This window comes from Pithys albifrons, chromosome 5 (genome assembly GCF_047495875.1).
Source record: "Pithys albifrons albifrons isolate INPA30051 chromosome 5, PitAlb_v1, whole genome shotgun sequence".
In the NCBI taxonomy this organism is placed as follows: domain Eukaryota; kingdom Metazoa; phylum Chordata; class Aves; order Passeriformes; family Thamnophilidae; genus Pithys; species Pithys albifrons.
The window spans coordinates 21,404,391-21,427,268 of record NC_092462.1 but is presented as its reverse complement, the minus strand read 5'-3'; the positions used below and the strand labels follow the sequence as shown (position 1 = coordinate 21,427,268).

The 22,878-nt window shown below is 37.0% G+C and overlaps 1 protein-coding gene across 2 annotated transcripts in view; it reads right to left on the bottom strand.

Moving 5' to 3' along the window:
• The window catches only part of GRID2 (glutamate ionotropic receptor delta type subunit 2), a 712,351-nt gene that overhangs the window by 111,343 nt on the left and 578,130 nt on the right, over window positions 1-22,878 (bottom strand). For both annotated transcript variants that reach the window (XM_071555860.1, XM_071555861.1), the window contains exon 12: window positions 4,554-4,692. In XM_071555860.1, the coding sequence (XP_071411961.1) occupies window positions 4,554-4,692 (139 nt within the window). The remainder of the gene's footprint in view (window positions 1-4,553; window positions 4,693-22,878) is intronic.

Genomic DNA, 22,878 nt, shown 5'->3' with positions numbered 1-22,878 from the left:
GCATTTTATGGCTTAGTAAAAATGAATTACTTTGTAATTTAAAAAAATTATCTCTGCTTCTAGCTAGAAGAAAACCATAGTAGGATTTGGATATGTTTCTTTCTTCAAAGCAAACCTTCTTCTTTAAATTCAAGCTCTAGACTCACAACTGATAACATGTTCACATATGTCATCCAAAAGTTTTAAAAAAGTACACAGAAAATGTTGAAAAGCAAAAGGTCAGCTCCATAAAGAAAAAAAAAATTTTTTTAGGTGATCTGACCACCGAGGTCAGATACTTGGGCACCACTGTATCTTCGTAGACCTGTGTTAGAGATAAATTTAAGCTAGCTATGTTAGACTTCACTGTTGCATAGAGCTGTCTCTAATGAGTAGTCACAAAATTTTAGGCAAAAAATAGCTGATGTCATGGTTTACACTGAAGTGTTTATGACTAATTCAAATAAAGTTTTCCAGTTCTTTTATTGTTTGCTTCCTTTATTGATTGGTTATTTTTTTCTTCCTAAGACAGTAAAGATTAATTCATAGATAGATTTAGGCTTAGGGAACAGGACACATTAATCCAAATGATTTAACTTTTGGCAGGGACAGCTGTGGCAGAAAGTAGTGATACTGCTTGCTAGCCGGTTGGAAGATCTGCATGAACTGTGTTAAAGGAGAGATTAAAGAACATTCTGTTTTTCAGCATCAGGAAATACCTTATTACTGCATTCTTGTGTAACCCCCTTGCAGAAATCTTGTAGTCGGTTGCACTGAGCTGTTTAAAGCCTTGGGGACATCTTAGCTTCAAGTGAATCGTGGTTTAGCAAAATATTGTGAAAGAATGACTAGGCAAGAAAGACATGCTTTACCATTATTCCTCCATTATTCAGAGGCAGAGGTCTCACCTATCAAATGAGACATACTAGTTATAACATGGAGAGAACAATGTGAACTTCTTATTTTACAGAAGACACAAGACAAAGAGTCTCCTCCACAACCTGTACAGTCTAAAGTCTTAAGCTTCCACACTTTTAGAAGGGGATTAATCTTGAAACTGCCTAACACCAGCCTTTCATATGACAAATCCTTTGACTTCTCTGTCCAGTCCACTCCTCCAACCTTCCTGCAAAATGTCAGTGCCCCTGAGAAGGTGGTGACACCCTCCTCAAACACAGAAGAAAACAGTGCAGTGGTTTGAGTAAAATCAGTCTCTGCCAATGAACTCTAATTCCATCCTAAAGGAATCATAAAACACAATAATGTCAATACTGGCTCACTGATTAAATTCACAGCATCAACACCTATGAGAAATAGCTCAAGACCTCCAAACTTATTTGGCATTTACCAAGAAAAGCCACTCTTAATTACTATTAATTCATGTTGCATTTGAGACAGTGATCTTAAGATTTAAGGGGCACAGAAATTGTGCTTTGCTTTGCTGCCACAATGTTTTGGCATTTCAAATGCTGACTGTCTTGATTTAAATGTCATTTGCAATGTGGGTCAAGTGTGAAAAAATGATGCAACCAGGAAATACTTTATAACTTGAGTGCCCCTACTCTTGGTATTGCGTGTTGGCAGAAAATGAAAAGCTGAGCTCCCAAAGGTATTGAGTAACTGTTTGTGTGGAAAAGGAGATTAACGTCCACTCTTTCTTCTTCTAGTTCCTCTAAATTAATTTAAAAACTCTAACAGTTTGATTCAAATTGAACACTGAAGCAGAACATGAATGCCATCAAGTGAGGTTACACAGCAAAGATCTACTTCAAGACTCTCTAGGGAAACTGAACATTTAACTAGTCCTCCCTAGTGCACTAACAAAATTTTGCATGCTTTGCTTCTCAAAATAGAATTCTGGGTACCATGAGACATTGACTAGGAAGAGTGGCCCAGCCTTCATAGCAGGCAAGAAGGGGAAGCTGCAAGAGCTCTGAACTGGCTTCATATCCAAAAGCTGAAATGCAGTAACTACAGAAATGAAATGTGCTGTGGACTGCTTGAATCCTCCGATCTTTTGTAAAAGATATCACGAGGACTATACCTTCAACAACACACTGTAATATCTGATGCTAGGTGGAAATCTGAAATGAAAACATATTAACTAGTTACATCTGTGCAAAGTTACTGCCTTCAATGTCTTTCATTTTTCTGACTTCTCTGAAGCTGGGTGGAGAGTACTATAACCAGAATCTGGATTATTTTCTCTAAATGCTTATACCCATTTCCATTCTGGCCTTCAAGGCTCCCCAAGGTACAGTGTGAACTGGTAAAAACAAAAAAACCCAACAACAACAAAAAAAGCATCAGCTTTTTTCTTTATTGCTTATTCATGTTTTCCACTTTGCAGTAATTCAGCATGGTAAACAAACAGCCTCTTTCTCATGTGCTGGTTTAAATTCCAATTTTGGCAGTTTTGTAAACTAAAGTTTTACACTCCCACCGTAGTTAGGATAGCTTCATTCCCTAATGGATACTTAACACATCTAATTACTCTATTTTTGAGCTGAAAGCACTGTTGAAAAATGTTTCTGTTCTTTCATTTCAGGAGCTTTCCAGCTGCAACATTTTCTACTGAATAATACATTTTCAGTGACTTTGCCCATAAATAATACAGCACAAAGACCAATGTAGTCCCAACTGTACATAATAACCTCAGATTTCCACTGGGGGTTTTCTAGTGACATCATAATAAACTGCAAGAAAAAGCTGAAGATATATTAAATTATAGTTTGGGCATATTTTATTCTTTTTATAGACGTGATAAGAAAACAGACATTTTTCACAGCAATCTGAACATTTTTCTGGACTACTTCAAAACTAGAAGGAACATGATTTCAAAGCAGGATGCAGAGGCATCTTTCATTCTTGTAAGGACAAACTGAATGACTGAATATATCACTACTGTTTATTTTTCATGTAAAAATTCCCGTGTTGTTTCTTCACAGTCTTAAGTCAAATTTAAAGCTTTTTAAACGTAAAAGAAAAAATCAACTTCCTTCAAAACCTCATGCTCAATGTTGACAAACATTGACGCATACGGTCATTTTACTCCCCTATAAATTGTGAAGGTATTATAATTGAGACCACAGAGTCAAACAGTTGGATGGTGTCAAAACGTCCCTGCAGCATTGCATGATCTCAAAGTCTCTTACTCAGAAAACAAAAGAAAGTGATAACTGGATTTAATTGGTAATACAACTGGATCAGGGGAATAATTTGCTCATGTGACTGTAATTTATTTTACATGTCTCTTTCTTAGAGCACTTAGTTCTTCAATAGATGAAAATATTGGGGTTGTTATCTCAGAAAGAAAGGATAACCAAAAATCCATTGAAAATTTCCAGCTGGGAACGAATAAGGACTGGTAAAGCCTGGGCAATTTGGACTAAGGCATACCCCAGAAGTAGGGAGAAAGGATTCATGAAGTGCAAGAGGATGCTCCTAATGGGGAGAGTCAAGAGATAACCAGGCAAAGTTAGGAACTGTTTCTGCTCTTGGGTCTGAACTTCATCTTCCAAATCAAACTTATCTGTTATTGTAGATGTTTACTTCCGTATGTGCTGTGAAAGCCTGCACTGGTTTTAGTATGTATGGGAAAGGCTAACTTTGTCACTCCAACATGCTCTCATTGCCTGAAGATTAAAAACCTGCTATGAAAAAATGGCCAGATGCCCCTTAGAGTGTTTGGCTAGATAATGCTTCACTGTATTCTTTTAGTCTTTGCTTTGACCCAAGAGTGAGCATTTGAAGGTGGAGAAGGTCACTAGCATTGTGGGAATGAGGATAACTCAGCATGCAGCTTGCTGAAGGAGAGGATACTGGAGTACAAAAGGTCAGAAAGACAGGAGGAGACCTAGAAAGTTTCCTGTGGTATGGAGAGATGGTTGCACAAAAAGGACTGGAAGGTATGACAGAAAGAGGGTTCACTATAAAAGGGACAGGAGAAGACAAAGAAACTCATGTTAGGGAGGCATTGAGCAAAAGAACCAATAGATAGAAAAAGAACAATGTGATCTGTTTATGTGGTAAGAGAGCACCGGGGAGCTGAAGGAGCAAAGCTGACTAGTAAGTGAGTTTTTTATTGTTTGTTACTGCTAACATATCTTTGCCTCGGCAAGAACAGGTGACTTCAGCTTCGAGCTTCCCATACACTGAAGAAGCACTGGGTTCTTCTTGATCAAAGTGTCAGAACACTGGTATTGTAGGATACACCTGAGTCAAAAGCATAGCTGGAAAACTCAGCAACAATTTATACTTTCCTATTTCATATACTGATACACTGGTTATCTAAAACTCAATTGCTTCTTTCAAAATATGTATGTGTGCATACATACATATGTATGTGTGCTACAGGCAAGAGTATATGCTAGAGGCCAACCATTCTGATCCTTAAAGTGTCTCCAGGGAGACTGACAGTCTATGGTATATTGTTATTTTTCCAGCTTCCAAACTATTTCTCAGGATAGTAAAAATTTATTCCTTTTATCACATTTAAGTAGAACATTCATACCGCTCTACATGTATATTTATGTTTGCCCTCCTTTCTCTCAAATATTTTTTTATCAACTTACTGGATAGAGTTCTCAATGCGTGTGATGGTGAGGAAAGCTGCTAGGTTTGCTGTGTAGGAGGAGATGACAATCAAAGCAAAAAGCCACCAAGCTCCCATCATCAGTCGGGTTGCCAGGGTTGTGTATGGAACCTCTCCTCCTGTGGGGAAGAATGAAAAGTGAGTTTTCATTTGGCAGAAGGAAACCCAGATCCTCATTGTTCATGCACTGCTCAGGAGAACTTGACCCCAAGACCAACAGGGTAAAGCAGTTTACTAAAGCCTGGTGCAGTCCTGAGCAGGACTTGGAGCCACACTTTCTATCCAACAGAAAGTACTGAAGGAAGCCCACACTGTCAGTCATCATTTCTGTATTTAATCTCTTTTGCTATTGTGCCTGTAATTGCAATTCATCTGCCAGTCCTGTGCAGTAATGGAAATAGACTCAAGGATCTCAGAACAAAACCAGCAAAAGTAAATTCTTACAATGTTCTTTCCTTAGAGATCTTATCTACAAACCTTAATTAAGTTTTTCTTTCATTCTGGGGAACATAAAGTCCATCAAAACACAATTACTTTTCACAGTTCTGTAGGCAGGCAGATGCTCATGAGAACCATATGTATGCATACAACTTGCTGCAAATGAACTTGGACATGCAGGAAAAAAATTTACATGCGCTGAAGAATAAAGCAAAAAATGTTTTGTATTCCCATAGTTGCTTTCCTTTAAAATCCAACTGTCATGTAAACAGAACATTAGCAGCAATTAAGCCTATCACGATGTGCTGCACACTACCAATTACGTGACCAGAGCACCGTTACTCAAGCAATGAAAAGTAGCACTTTTTATTCAAACAGCTGCCCAACACACACTAATTTGGAGCAATTGCAAGAGCTCTTTCAGTTGAAAACATACAAATCACAGATTTTTTAGATGAAGAAAATTTTTTTTAAATCCCCCTTTTGTTTGCAGTGCAAGTTTTGTCACAGCTACAAGTAATTAGGGGAGACAGTGAATGCAACAAACACACACAGTCAACTGCTCAACATGTTCACCCTTTTCCTCTCCTTCTACACTCAGCAATTTGAAAAATTGACATTATTTTTTGAGGTAGCTTTCTCAGATGCAAAATCTTATGATGGTACAATACCTAGGATTTGCAAATGCAGTTTGTTACTGATTCAGTCACCTGTAAGTAAGTTTGGTTTTTACTTATGTAAAAACTCCTTCATGTTTCCCCAGCACATTGGTTTGAAGGGAATACAAATTGCAATTTTTCCCTTTCCAAGAACAAATAATATTCAATTACGTACAGAAACTAGGTATTTAATCAATTTTGTATATGAAGGATTGTCTAACTGTTTTGTTGAGTTTGTCTTACCTATACAAAGCACTGGGAACTCTTCATCACCACACAAATTTAAAGCTTGATTCCTGTGTCAGTGATGTGGAGTTGTACCATATGTGAAATAATAACTGACTCCACTCATTTATACTTTTGGTATACAAACACTGAAATCCCTTGCCTTTTGAGAATTCCAACATCACGAGACAAAATCTGTTAGACCTGCGTAGCTGAAAATTAATTTTCTTTTATTTCCAAGATGCCATGTAATTGTCTGAAATAAGAATCTACTGATCTGATTGGGAGATATTATTTCAATATAAGGATTACTGAAGACAAACACTAACTTCAACATCTGAAGATTTGGTTTTCTCTGCTGCATAAATTTTAAATGATTTTTAATAGAGCATTTCTACTTTACAACAGGTTTTGCAATGTCTTTGGAATACGTAATTTAAAAAGGATTTTTTTAAGAAAATGAAAAGAGCAGACAGTTACATTAATTTATCAGAAAAGGCTGATTGTCATTTTAACTTTCAGGCACCAATCCCTGCAGATAATCTTCATATTGAATTGAAAAGGAGAATGTGATTGAGAAGAAGCCAATGACCTCCTGGATATCCTTGCATTTTCATTTTTCAGCTTAATGAGTAAAACTCTAAGTTCTCTCACAATTTTTAATTGAAATTAAATGTTAGAAAAGAGAGGATTGTTGAAACAGACATGGCTGCCTTCTGGTGTTCAAGTAAGGGTGCTGTGCAATACATGAACATGAAATCCATTATATATCCCTCAGCTACAGCATTCCCTACTGTTCATACAGCATAGCTTTCCCATACATGGGTAAAGTCCCCACTATTCACTGTTAGTTTGTTCCATTTTCCTCCATGTTAAAAATAGACTTTAAAAACTGTGAATGCTGATTAGCCCAAATGCTTTTATCTCATCCAGGTGTTTGTGAAGTCTTGTTCCTAATTCACAGTTGTACGTTGTATATCAGCAGTCAATAAATGAAGTTTGAGGACAAAGCTTGTATGTGAGTAGATCTACAATAAACAGATATCAAAGTAATTCATCACTCCTCTAAAAATCCTTGCACTGAGGCTTCTTAAACCACCATTTCTAAAGTAGGGCTGACACCACAATTGCTTAAGCAGTACAGGCAGTGTACTCCACCTTTCCCAGTGGAAGTAGGAAACAAAAATCAAAGGAGATCTTTTACTGCCATAGTATCATTTCTTTGGCATCTATTACGAGACTTAATGTGATACAGTCTTGTTCTGTTGTACTGTTTCCTAAAACACTTTCTGGACCATGACAGCTCACCTTAAGAAATTTCTTCACTATCACAATCTCTTTGTTTCTGGGGACAAAGCTTTCCAATGTTTTCTTTCAGTCCAAATTTACGTGTTTTCTCAGTGCAGAAGTGTACCAATTTGCTCAGGAGAGCAACAGTCACTCATTTTTCATGAATATTACCATGATAAAGAGCTACAGACCTAACAGACGCTATTGTTGACTGCAAATTAGTATGCAGAATAGACATGCACACAAACCTCCCTGAGTTCTGCTCTCCAATATCTAGTAGGACTTCCAAGTGCATCAATATCTTTATGGATGATAACATATTCCAGTTACCAGGGGCTATGCACAGGATACAGAGTACAAATGAGAAGGAAGAGAAGAAAATGGAACAAATCTTTGCCTGCTACTTTCTTTTGTATCATATCAGCAAAACTTAATAACCTCTAATGGCAAAGGGGACCACCTGATGCCATGTAAACCCACGATGATCACCAGAGTAAAATCTGCTCTATGATACCTCATTCCTGTAGCAAAATTCAGCAATGGGAGTTACCATACTGGCTGTTGTTACACTACAAACACTACTGTTATAGGATGCTGAGCAACTCTTTTGAAGTACTGAGCTCCACTCATGAACCAAACTGAAATCAAAGAAGACATTCAGCAGCCCTGGAGTTGCTTTGTCATCTTGGCAGGCAGATCTCAAATTAATACAGAAGTTACATTATTCTTTATCTTGGCTTTTCCAATACACTGGCAGAAGAGTTTAATGCAGCACAAAATGCAACTACCTGTCGATCACCTATGTTGTGGATACAGCTCCTCGAATAATTCATCTGACACATGATGTGGGCTAAAATCCCTAAAAAAATTCTAATTTGCCTTTAAAATTTTCACATTGTATGTGCAGCAAGGAAAAGATATTTCCCAGAGTAAACTGAACCAGAAAAATCAATCTTATTGGAAGTTTTCTGAAAAAAGTTGAATTACCACGGAAGTCACATTGAAAGAAATTACTTTTAGTCCTCCCACTCTTATCTAATGCAGCTCTCCTTCATCAATCCTACACCATTTTAATATTGGCCTACTTCAGATGGCAGGCTTAGGCCACAACTTATCTTATGAATTTTTCTTTATTCTCATTTCTTTCCAAGTGCTTCAAGCTAAATAGAAGCCAAGAGAAAGAATGCATTGTCTTGACAATGCAAACAATACAATGCATAATTATGACAGACCTAAATATCAGGAAAAAAACAACTTGGGAGATAAAAAATGAACCTATACTATTCCCATACAGATTTTTAATATTTTTAAAATTATTCTCCTTTATTAGCAGCCAGTTCAAAAGTTTCTTCAAGTCAAAAATCACAAGAAAGGATTATAGGCAAATGCATAGGCTCTTTCTCTGAACATCTTTTTCTCACAGATTTTTCAACTTTGATTGAAGAAAAACTTCATTCAACTGCATAGTTCAGAACTATGAAAGTGTTTCAGATGAAAATAATCTCATTTGTGGTCAAAAATAAAAGTTGCAATGTTTCCTGAACAATTTTTAGCTGCAGCTGACAATTAAAAGGATTCAAGCCTGGTGGCAGCCATCTTGCTGAAAAGTGATGAAATGTTTGTTACTAGTCAAACCAGGCAGTAAATGTGCAAGATAAATTGTCTTTCTCTGATTTAATAACAACCTAACAACTTCATTTGGATTACACAATATTGATAAATAAAATTAATTTGCTTAACAGCTCAATTTTTTTTTTTTTTTTTACTATTAGTAAAGCAAATAACTTGGCAGCATAGAGCCCACAATACTGAGACTACTCAGAACTGATGATCATGATGATGGCTCAACTTCGTGAATGAAGGTTTGGGAAGGACTCTCCCCACGTGGGTGTGTCCTTTGAGCCTGTGCAGTGGATTTTTTAGGAGAGCACGGTGTGCGTAAAACTGGCCCCACCCTTTAACTCCTGAGGTTCATCTGCCATGGCCAAGTGAGCTTGGACAGTGACAGTGAAGTCCTCAGGACTAGAACCTACAGCCCCTGGTATTCCCAGGAGGTCTCCCATCCAAGTACTAACTGGGCCTGACCCTGCTTAGCTTGGAGAGCCATAAACCTCCATTATTCTATGTTCTGGATTTCATATTTGAACTAAATGATGTTTCTGGGGGCAGTTGAGAGCTGGATTGGGATGCAGCTGTTCCATATGTGAAGAAAGAGGCTTGGATGAGGAGGCTCTACAGGGAGGACACTACAAAAATATGGCTTTTATTTGGGATACCCACAATTGCCAGGGAAATACCAGGAACTGGGTTTTTATGATAGATAAAACTCAGTTTGTCACCAATACTTACCACCAAGGCTATCTTACCCTTCTCACTGTAAGAATGTATCTCAGTTATGAATAACTGTCAAATTTCAGTTGTCTAATAATGCAACAGTCTCTGCGAAAGGTCTGCAGTGAGCGGAGTTTCTGTGTTAAGAGTTTTCCAGATAATTAGAGAACCATGAAAAATACATTAATTGTGACTGTTTCATTGAGCAACTTATACTATCACACTTGAAAACAAGAATCTTGACTGTGCTTGGAAAAGGAAGGTGAAGAAATAATAAATAGGGTGGGTTATTTGGGGACAGAGTTTGATTTTGCTTCTTATTAAAAAAATTCTGTCCACATTCAGTGAATTATTGGCCTTTGGTAAAAAAAAAGACAAAGCAATGGGATTTGGCTGCAATTTAGCCTTCAGCTTGTTAGAACAGTCACATCAATTATGCTGTGCATCTGCAATTTCCATAAATAAAGAAGTGTAGCCTTCTGTAGCAAATAGTTTAGATCAATGTATGTCTTCTGTTTTGTCAAAGGGACATTAATAGAATGGGTGTAAGGGAAGGAGTTTGTATTAACAAAGAGGCAAAGGCATTTTGTATTTCCACTTTTTTTTGCCACAAGAAACAAAACCTAAAGTTTGACTGAGGTCTGTTATCTTTACAAAATGCTGCAAAGCAGAGCTCTTCAAAGGCAGAATCTTTCAGGGCATTAGCTATTGCTATTGTTCTGTTAAAAACTGTCTTGATAACATAAAATCCATCCCATTTTCAATTGGAAATTTTCAATTCAGTATAGGACAAAAATAATACTTCACAGTCAATGACGCCTATACCTATTTCTACCAGCTGTGAAATAAATGCAGCTTGGAAGTTGTCAGAAAATCTCTCATCATGAATTTTTCTTTCTTTCATTTCAGTTTTGCATCCATATTTTTCCATTCTTCCTTGAAATATGCAGAGTATATTCATTTCCATAAGATTTAAGCTGGCATGTCGTAACATGAGTTTGTAATATTACATTTTGTGCTGAAGTTAACACCCATTGACCACAGCAGGCACAACATATTATACTACAGGAGAATACAACCCCTTGAATTGGTAATGCCTGCCAAGTATGCTTGTATATCAGTGGCTGAATTCCGTATCCTTGCAAATATTGGCAGATTGCAGGGGACTGAGACCGGGGAAGGAGCTGATCATGAGGCAGGGCTGGAAGCCAGAATTTACAAGGTCTGGAAAAGTTTGAGAGCCAGGTACTGCTTTTAGTCACCCCACCACCTGTTCCTCCTGTAGCATTTAGTTTTTATTAAAATGTACTGTTGCGTGGGGGGTGGTGATTTTTTTTTGTTTTGTTTTTTGGGTTTTTTTGTTTGTTTGTTTGCTTTTTAATTCTATATGAAAAGAGACATTCAGATATTTTATTTCACACAAAACATTTCTTCAGGTCTTTACTTCCTAAAGAGAGAGAACTGCATCTAGATATTATTGCTATACTGTGACAATACTCCAAATATACAAGGAATTTTATTGGGGGTTCACTGGAATTAGTAGGATTTCAAGGGAACTAATACTTTTTTTACTAAAGTGATTGCAAAAGTTTCCATCAAATATCAAAGTTCAAGCAATTTTTTAAAAAAATGAAATAGTAAAAGTGATGTACAGTGGGAATTTTCATTGTCCAGATATTCTCACATATCAGTTTGCTAAAAATAAACATGAAGTAAATGAGAACCCCCCCACCACGCCCATTTTTAAAGAGATATTTGAAACATGCAAAAATGTTGAAATATTTAGAAATGTTCATATTGGCTTCAATTTACAATAAAAATAATTTAGTAAGGCCATTGTAAATTCATGAAAATGCAAGTATTCATTAATCTTAAAATACGAAATATTAGAAAAACTTTTGATGTCTATCTTCCTAGCATGCAATTGATAGAGAAGACATTTTCGTATTCCTACTCAAACAGCATCAGAGCTCTTCTGAGTTTATAGCTGGCCTATTCTTTCCACTGAACACAAGTCTTTCATATGTCAAACACTGGGCTTAAGGGACAAACCAAACATATCCTATTTCTGTCTACTCTGAAAATCTTTCTCATATCCTCTGTTACCATTTCCCAGCATTATTGTCTTTTCAGGTACTGTGCATTATAAAGCATTTTTCTCTATGCCACTGGTGTACTTAACCATGGACATGCTTTAGATTCCTTTCCCCCTGTTATTTCTACAGTCTTTGCCTTTTCAGGATGATTTTGAGAGGATTGTTGTCTCACTCTTTGAGAAATGCTAATGTTTTTTATAAATTTGTAACTTCAATACCAGACTTTGTTGATGGTGATATCTTTTGGAACTGTTAAGAGTCTGTTTAAATTTGTTAAGTCTTTCAAGCTGCTACATCCATATTTTAAGACAAAAGAAAAACTTGAAATGAAGGTTCAGTTTGGTCTTTAGGTATACATTAGACTTTTTTGCCAGCTTTCTAAAACCTGCCCAATGCCCCAAGACTCAAATCCACAAAAATACATGCTGGAAGCCACAGAGTAAGCTCTCTTAAAATATAGTTTTTTAATTTTGTTTGAATTTGCTGATTTGAAAGTGACTGATGCCAGTAGCTGTCATGGAATATACTTAATTTACTTTTCACAAATATAGAAGAGAAATATTTATTGCCTTTCTGGTATAACTATTTCAAAAAGTTCACCTAATCCACCAATATCATTAAGGTTTCTTTAGCTCCTAGTAAAATTTTCAAAGCCTCCTTGGTCCAGTTGTTCTCAGCTTTGACTCACCTCTGTGTACATTTGCTTCCCAGGTAATTTTTTTCCTGAAGCTTGTAGTGTCTATCAGTTTGGTGCAACATTCCTTTTTCTTTCAATATGCTGTCTATGTGCATTCCAGATTCTTCAGCATGGACAGCTTGAGATTTGAAACATACATCACTCAGACTGAATGCCCCTATTATACCTCACATTTTCCGTTATGCATTGCAGATAGGCAGCATGAGAGCAAATCATCCTCTACTCCAGTGTGATTTGGTGGTCCACAAAAGACATTGACTCCCATCTCATTTTGTGCTCCAGCCATTAGCACATAGCCATAGAAAAAAGTCAAGATCAGTTCTTTCCAAGCTCTCAACCTCTGGAACACCTAATGCCATTTTGACATAGTGACACTCTTCCCCTTTTACCCACCTTGTCCTTCTGGATTTCAGTACTTCAAGGGGTCATACGTTCCAACTAGATTACAGAAATGCCTTGATGACCAAATCTATATTTATATGAGTTCAACTGTTCTTGTTTATTACTCAGATTTCTCACACTGATCTATAAGCAATTAAAGAATGTGTCCACTTTGTCAGTTGGTGCCCTGATTAATTTTCTTTGCTCCTTAACATCTTAATTCTGAGCTAAACAATCACTCACTCTCTCCCATTTGTTGTTGTTAGTGTAATGATCCCCTAACTAATTTCATTACATTTGCTTCCTGGGAGATTGTTTCCTTTCATCTGGGTGGGAAGCACTGCCCACATTGCACTCCCAGAAGGGAAGCCATGATGCACAAAAGAAAGCTCTCCTCATTTATTTCTTCCTGTACATGACAGGGAGAAAACCCGAGACTATCAGTTCTCTCCTTCAGGCTTATTTCAAATCACTCCTAGTTATCTGAAATCTGTGAAGGAGTTTGAGAAGCTGCATCTTATACATGCTTAAAGATCCTTATCAACAACTCTGGAAGCCAAGCTGACCTGAGGGTATATGCACAGCCCTGTGCAGGCAGATGTAGGCTTCCCCCAACTTCCTACCAAGGGGGCCAGACGTGAGCCAGCTCCAATCTGAAAGAGAGATTACCATGCTACCTTTTCACTGTCTGTTACTGCTGACCAGTAATCACCTCCAAGCTGTATTTCATATCTTGCAAATTCTCTGTGAAAATCCTCCATTCACTGTGTATCTGTTTGGTTGTGCGCCTGGCATTTGACTCATATATTAAGGCTCATTGCTCAGCTCTGTTTTCTCATTAATAGAAAGAGATGCTTTCCCATGCTGAGATTTCAAATGCTGGGACTAATCAAGGACCAGTGGTAATGTTACTAAGCCCTCATCAAGCTACTGCCCAGTGTACCCATCTCATAAATCTGGTCAGAGGTCCCTGACACACAACTCAATGAACAAATAGAAATAGCCAAAAGATAGACCAAATGACTACTCACAAACTTTTGCCTGAAACACAGGCTCCTCAGTCATATTCTTTGAAACTCTCCTCTCTGAAGCTAGAAAATGCTCTGACATCAAGGAAAAGGCTAGTGCTACCCAGTGGAAAGCATTTCAGTCTACTACAGCATTGGCTTACCACTGCTAAGGAACCTAGAGTGTTTCTAAGTTTTGAATCTCTTCTACACCAATTGTCAAATTATTTTTCCATCAGTCTTCAAATTCCCAGCCTGTCTAACCTGCTGTCTCTACTGCAACAGCTTCATTCTAGTGGCAGAGGGCTAATCATTTGGCGACCAGGCTCCCTTGTAAAGTTCTGCCAAGATACAGCAGGAACTGTCAGACATCCTTGAGTAAAATTTTGTTGGAAAATTAATCTATCTGCAGAAGTCTGTCAGACACACCATTTCACCACATGCTTCCAATCACTTGTTTATGTAGAACTCCCCTTTTCTCCCTGGGTCTAATTTATATACAACAGTAGTAATAGACACTACAGAGAAGAAAAATAAACTGTGACAATAACACCCCTAAGGGCAAACCAAGGCGGGCATCCAGGCGATATACACCTTTAATTAAATAGGAGTTATAACTATAAAGGTCACCTTTAACTCTCTTAACCCTCAGGTACTAAACATGCTATTTCCATAATGTTCACCATTTCCACTAAACTGTGACTAGACTGTGCAGCACTAAGCCTCAGAATAATCTAGATAGAACTGCACTCTGTCTGCTACTACTTTTTAAAGCGGCTATGCTTTTATAGGTGTAAAACTATTCCATAAGCCAAAGCCTTATTTCTCCTAAACATAATGATCAGGTTTGCAGAGATGATAGCAGAGAAAATTTGTTTTATGGGAAAAGCAATAGCAAGTCAAAACTAAAACCTAATGGACTTTCTTTAAGGCTATTTTAAGTAGAAATTCAAGCCTTTATTAAAAAGGAGAACAGTACAATGATGAAAATTTTAACTAACTTTTTCTATTCAGAAATTTAAAAAAAACCCCAAATATTTAAATATATACTGAAAATATAAAAAAGGGTCTAATAACTACATTCCAGTAGAAAGGGAACTAATGTGATAATGGAAAGTCTAAACTCTTTTCAGTTGAGCTGAGATTCCAATTTTCTGCATCACTAGCAATGATAATGTTACACAAACAGTATTCAATCATTAAATTAATTCCCATTAAATCAATGTCCTTAAAGGCCAAACAGTCCTTTGATAATTACCTGATTAAAGTGATGTTAGCATAATGTATTAGTTATAGTATATTTATAATTCTTTTCACAACAATAAATCGTTTCTTTTCACCCATCTTGATGAAATGGTGATAATACTGCAGGAGTTGGGAAAGGAAGCATGTCATAGCACCAAGTAGCAAATGGATGTGGTCCAGCTTCTCCTGGTATCTCTGATACTTCAATAACATACATTAATCAGATTATAATTTCTACTAGTATTTACAGTTTGAATCTTCAAAGCTATAAGAATGAATTCCTGGCTTTTAGGCCTAGACTAGTAAGGTTAATGACTTATTTCAGATATTGGTAATTTTGCAGTAGTCAGATCCTGTCTTTCTGTGGAATTAGCAAAATCTGTTTACATGTGAAAATCAAAGTTCATAAGAGAGGAAAGAAAAATTTACAAATAATAGTGTGCCGTAATTAATGTCGAAACACTACAGTGACTTGTGCAACATAATTACACAGGGAGAGAGGGGATGGATAGTCTTTAAAATACTTCTTAAAGTTCAGGAAAATGGATCAGAAACTATATTTTGTTTTTCTCTTCCGCTGCCATTACAAAAGAGGAGCAATGACTGCAGCTAAAGTTTAAAAATGGAGGCACGTGCTTGTATTTACTGGTTACTGGTAGCTCTTAGATGAAGAATTACTAGACTTACACTATGCACATCCAGATGCTGAAATAACATACAACTCTTGATATTTGAAAGTGCATCTTTTGATATCTCTAACTATGACCGCACTGGAACTGTGAGGCTTGCTGTCCACCTCTAATGAATATGTTGGCCAAAATATATTGTATTAATGCTGCTGAAATGCACTGATGTAGAAGACTTAGAAGACTTAGCAGGGTTTCAAATTTGGAATTTTAATTTTGGAGTTACCAAACATGGTACCATTGAATTACATAATCATAAATAACTGAGGAATAAGACTGACAATTTTATCAACAGCTCTTTGCTAAAAAAAAAAAAATAAAAAATTTGTGACCAGGTAGTCTTTTGTTGCCACTTTTACAACACAGGACAATTTTGCATTATACAGTTACTCACACATGAACAAACACAGACTAGAGCTCAATGTGCATGTGCAAGAAACACAGGGAGCTTCTGGGGATCCTCTTCTGCAGTGCTGTGATGTGTGCTTTTAAGATTGCACTTGACTGCATGCCTGTATAAAGGCGCTATTTGCAGCCACTGTGAATGCATCAAAGTGATATATGCTTGCTATTATTTCACAGGATATTGGCACTGGATTTTAACAAACAACCCTGCACACTGGAAACATTCTGATTAAATTTCAAGAGATGCTGTGACCCAATCTTGATTACTAATGGCTGTATTCAAATGCTCTGAAGCCTTAAACGATGAACCACGATTATCCTCTCTGGTACATATTCCTAAGTGGCAAAGAAGATCACTGCCACATACAGTTTGCATTGTGGTAGTCTTCCACAGACTATTGACAGTGTTATACATCGTACCTTCAGAGACAGGAAAAAGAACTGTGCACAATGGACTGCAAACAGACCATCTGTACATAAAATTATCATCAAGCTAAACAATGTCATTAATGAGGTATTAAAGGGTGGCTTTAGCTAAGAGCCTGTCAGGGAGGACATTACGAATATGAGGGAGAGAGTCCCCTTTAGCTGAAATTGAGCAACAATGAACCAAGCAAAACAAAAAGCAATGCAGTAAGATCATAAAGACAAGCAGTTATTCAAGTAAAGCCTCCACATCTTTTGACAGGTCTTTTCCCCCATAACCTTTTTACCTCTACATAAACTCTGTGATTCAAGGTTTTGGGGGTGAAGGGAATGTAAAAAAAAATCATATTAAACTCCAGATTTTTGTTTGAACTTTTAAAGAATTATAAGATGTTTGTTTGTTGTTTGGTTTGTTTGTTTGGTGTTTTTTTTAATAAATCTATTCTTGCAAGATTTCCAAGCATCCATCATCACAGAGTGATTAATTCAGAGGCAAATGAATCACAGGCATCTTGGATACATTATTTCAGTTTTCATGTCACTAATTCTAGTTATCCTTTAATTTTCAGAATGCTTCTCTGCAATGAGCTCCTAACCTTACAGGTTTAATCATCACTAGGTATAGGAGCTCTAATTATGTTCCCAAATAACACATCTTAAAATTTAGACTAAAATTCCAATTCAGGTACATCCTGTAATGCTGTTAAGAAAGTGATCTGTAAAACTCAGATGACCTAAAGTAGTATTATGACAGTGAACAGAGGACAGAATAAACCTCTCATCCTTTACAGTTTCACAGAGAATAATGCTATGTCATTTATTGATGAAAATCACTAATACAAATGCTTATGTTTGAAAGTTGAATAACCTGTTTTTTTACTGTAAATCAGCTATCACCCTGCTTAAGATCACAACTCAGATTTTTTAGAAATGAAAAGTAACTTCAAAGGTGACTTTACAGGATAGTGAGGTTTTCCTCTTTGGGGACAGAGAAATGAAGGAAGCTATTGTAAGAATGAAATACATGCTCGTAGCTAAAAACGCTCTATTAGCAAGTATATCTGTGCATGAACAAGGAACACCCCACTCCACAGATTTATTATCACTGCTCCTTAACAGCCTGTTTGCAGAAGACTTTATTTCCCTTCCTTGTTACCTTTTCTCTGTCCTAGTGGGGGGGATGAAGACTCATCGGTCAAAACCACACGCGTGCCTTCCTTTTTGTCTGGTAGGTGAGATATAACACATTTTTAACCCAACCCCATCTTTAACTTCAAAAACACTGAAAAGGTAAAGTCCTTCATCCACTATTGACAATGGAAGAATACAAGTTAAGCAGCAGGAGGTTCCTACACAAGGATGCTGCTATAATGAAGATAATCACCTTAATTTGCATGCTGGGAAGCTAACTAAATAAAAAAAACGCCCAATCAACCAACCAACCAAAAAAAAACCAAACAAAAAACCCCACCAAAACAAACACAAACCTCAAATAAAACCCCCAACAGCTCTCATTTAGCTCTCATTTCCCCATTTTTTGCTGAGGCCAATCCTGCATCTCAACAATCAGGAAAATGAACAGGTTAGTTAAAAAAGAAATCATTTGGTAGCATTTTTTTTTCTTTTCAATATCAATTTTGGTCTACTCCTTTTAGAAAAGATTTAGTATTACAAGAGGTCTGAAGAAAAAACCCTCAGCTGCTGAAGGGAGGGAGACTTTCCTGTCAGCAGCTTGAAAACGTCCTTTCTACTGCTGTCATTAGATCTTTCAGGCAATTTTCCTGGCACTTGCCCACCACTTGGTGTTATAAAGAAGAATCCGTATGGGTGGATACAGCTACAGAACAGCTGCTGCAGGGGAGGGACCCCCCACGGAGCAGAAAAGCAACAGAAAACTACCACGGGTTCCCTTCTAAACCCGTGTTCATCTGGTGCCTTGGACGTCCTCAGCTGAAAAAGGCTGATCAGTTAGTGGATGAAACTGCTGTCATCCAAGCAGAGGGGGAGTATTTTTAACAAAGCTAAAACTCATTACTCACTTCCTCCCTACCTCACACAGTCGAAGTTGCCAATTGAAGCATACGCTTCTGCACAGGAAAGTCAAATAGCAGGACAAGTAAGACTTGCCCCTTCAGCTTCCAAACTTTTTTGGAGATAAAAATGGGCATTACAATCCTCCTCCATGCAAGAAACACTGTGTTCCTGACTAAATTGTTCCACCATGCTTCCTCAAATATATATTATAAACAAATGAACACTGAAAATTCAAAATTAATTACTTAGCCTGAACCTAATTTATCCATTCTTTACTCAACTATAGTATAAAGTCATATGAGAAATAATAACAACTGGAGAAACTGTTCTGAGTAAAATATTCATTCTAGGATGCTTTTGAAAGAACACAGAATGATGGACAGATGCCACAGACATCTGATTCCAGCTTCCTTTTGCCTCATTTAGTCTGGATCAACATTTATACTACAGCCAGACAGACATTACCTTCTCACAGTCAATTAATCAGGCTTGGAGCTAGTCCTAGAGGAATTAAGGTGTTTTTCGGGCTTTCACAATGTCATTAATTCTCCACCTCCTCACATAAGTTTTGTCAGACATATCTCTAAATATACTGCCTCATATACCTGGTACTATTACTCAAGCAACCAGGTGCAGAGAAGATATAGAAATGCATTATTTCAGATGTCTCTGAGAACTGCCTGAATCTTAACTTCAAATTAGGGAAAAATCCAAGCATATCCTCTGATAGTTTAACACTAGTGATATCACACTGCTACAAACAAATGCCCACACTACTGAAAATTTTACTTGAGCAAAGTTATTCCTCAGAATTACATTTTCAGAAAGAGACAAGTAAACCTCTGAAAGCACATGAAGCTACATCCAAGGTTTACAAATGTGTACATGGCAGTAATTCTCAGTATGTGCTGTCAGCTCCAGTAATCACTTGTAGTTTCCACACAAATTTGAGACATAGGACACAACTGCCAAAATTAACTCATTTTTTGGTGCTGTCAAGAGGACTGGCCAAAACAATGAGACACACAGAAAAGAAGCGTGGGTACCACAGGGGTGCAGTACCTCTTTCAGAGAGACAGCTTTATGAAGGTACATGCACTTACTAATATATGAGCCTAGATTTAATATAACATGAGAATTTGGGGGGTTCATATTTAAAGGTGCAGCTATAATGTCACAAATATACCTGCTGGTGCATATGGTTTGCTTCCTAATATGTTTGGTATCTGACTTTCATTTTCCCAGCTTAGTGCTGTGCATTTTAGGCTCAACAAGTCTGTTCCCTTGCTACATGAATATGTCAAGGCTGGCATTAGTTTGAAAAGGAATTAAAATTGTTAATTAATGAGACTGGCATTTAAGTTTTGCCTTACATCAGAAGATATAAAACATGTTTTTATGAAGCAAGATGGATAATATCTCCATTTTACAACTGAAAACTGGTATCTAAGATACTAAATGAAGTTTCTATGGTCAGCCAGCAGATCAGGTGCAGAATCCAAATTAGAAACTAGGTCTTAGTCCTAAAGCCTTTATAATGGATCCTTTTTGATTTTCTAAAACTTAAAAGAAAAAAGAAAACTAAAAGAAATCAGGTTTCACTACTAAATAATACATGTGAAGATATGCTTGATTTCTAACACAGGTTTTTAAAAAATTCCTTTAGAGTTTTCCTCTAAATACTAAATACACAGCGATTTCTCTACAGTTAATTAAGAGAAAATTTTGCTACAAAAAGTGTTACAGCATAATGGTTTCCTGCTGATAGGGATATGCTGAGAGTGAGATAAGCAAGATGGAGTAATTTATTAAGCAACAGCAGACTCCACACAGTGCATTTCAGGAGGATTATATCACACCTTGGGTGGTAATACAAAGAACAAGACTGAGAATTCTGAGCAGCTTTAACCATCCAGGAAGTAGCATTATAATGACTGAGAACTGCCAAGGCTTGGAGTCTGTTTTATTACTCTTATGAAATGTAATTTACACAAGGCAAACAGTAAGATTTGCTCATTTACCAGGCATTATGAACATAACTAGCCATTACAGACCCCACCGATGACCAATAAAAATCTCCAGTTGTGACCAGCATTTCAAACAAACCAAAACATAAGTGGATACAAAAAATGACCCACCAGTGATGCTTTAATATCAACCACTTCATAACTTTCCTAGGGTAAGAAAATATATTAAGATATCTGAAGAAAATAATACTTTTACAGGCAATATTTCAAGCACATATTATCCTATAGTAAAATTCCATTTATAAAATTATAGTCAGTATTTGTTTTATTGCAATCACAGAGAAGTCATTAAATCTTGAATGATTCAGTCATTTAAAAGATATTTGCCATTATAGCGAAAAAAATCCCAAACAAACATCATCTCCCTGTTTCTCTTTCTTACAGATATTTCCAAGTGAAACAGAGCCTTACATCTTTACATGCATAATCTAAAACCCTGCTGGTCCAGTTCAGAAATACCTCCTTCTACAGAGAAAAGCTCAAAGCAAAATGAGCAGGCTGGGATAAGAGGTAGACTAAGTGTTTTATTGTGTCTTTCATATTAAATATAAAACATTGCAATTTTCTATAACTTCCTTAGTTTGTCTACATTCAGTTGAGTTGTATTTAAGTAAACTTAGTGCATTCTGAAGCAAAATTTGAGAGGCTTCTCTGAAAATAAAATCCTCTAGAACATTCTTCTGAAAGTCCTCAGTAAAAATCATTCAGCATTTCACCTGTTTCAAAAACTGATCTATTATACAAAAAGAATTGGGAATAGCTCTAATTCTTGAAATTCTGTTTCTTAAATAATTGATTTTCTCCAATAATGGTGAGCACATAGAGCTCCCTAGAGTATTTCATGACAAGAGCCCCTAATAAGAAGCTAATAGAAAACCTTCAGGAGATTAAACCAGGTTCCCAGAAAGTATAAACAGGCATTTTGCCATTGCAGTGAGTTGATTCATTAATATTGATGTAGATTTTAGTAAAGTTTTTAGAAACCCCAAGTTTCTTCTCTGAGACTGTTCTCTGGTCCCTGATCATATGGCAGGTTCCCAACATTGGCAATTCTAATAAGGGCAAAATTTGAGTGAGCAACAACACTATGTCTGAAGAGAAGGCAAAATGTGGTTTGTTTAGAGTAGCACAAAAGTTAGAGCAAAGACTACACAACATATCATTATTCATATATCCCTCAGACTCATTGGGGTAGAAAGGGACCTCTGAAAATCATCTTGCCCAAACACACCCTGCCCAAGCAAGGCCACCTAGAGCTGGGTGCCTAGGATTGTGTCCAGAGAGCTTTTGAGCAACACCAAGGGTAGAGACTCCACAACCTCCTTACACGACACGGGACAACTGGACCTGGAGCATGCACCAGTGCATGGGGCTGTTCCTCCCCAGGGGCAGGACTTTGTGCTTCTCGTTGTTTAGCTTTGTTGAATATATGCTAATATACATATAGTCCTGTGAAGGAGCCAGATCAATGGGGAAGAGCAGGAGAAACAGGACCAATGAGGTTAATGAGTGATACCCAAGAAGAAGGTACAGCAATAGTGACCACCAGCTGCCGTGTGAGACAGGCAGAGAACAAAACCTGTGAGGAAGGGCTTGAGGAGCCAACAAGAAATATGGAGGAAGATGGATAGGAAACCCACTTGGAAAGGAAACTTTAACATTTTCCATCCAACTGACAAAAGGCAAATTTCAAAAGAAGCAAAATACAGAGCTTTAGCCACTTAGTTTTCTAGGATAAAAAAGTGGAAAAGAACAAATTCAGAAGCCGTGACACTGAATTTCAGCACAACTGCAATCCCCCACAGCCTGAGTTTCTGAATTTGCTTCATATTTAGACATAAATAGACAACTCTGAGATATCAGATATTATCTGAACTACTCATGCCTGAATGAGTACTTCAGAGTCAGAAGCATTTGTTTTTAATATAATCCACAGCAGCATGGCCAAGATCACCTAACAGTCTCTGCCTTCTTAGTGATCACAGTATATTGCAGATTCAGTGGGTATATTGGATAGCAAGCCAAGACATTACAATGCACTGGCTACCATTTGTGGTGAGGTTTTTTTTGTTTGTGGCTTTTTTTTTTCATGAAGTGCTGGAGTACAGAATAAAAAAAAACCAAACTACTTTGCAGTTTATACACTTTTATGTTACTTGAAACTCCCCAGTTATATTGCAGCTTTATCCTCAAAATTGTCTCTTCTATGAAAAAAAATCTCACATATCTTACAAAAATACTGTATATTATTTTGATTGATCTCTGTAATGAATGAATATTAAATAAAAAGGGTAACTTAAAATATACTTCTATATTAACAGTCTTAAAATGGTACCTAAACTGGTCACTGAAATATGG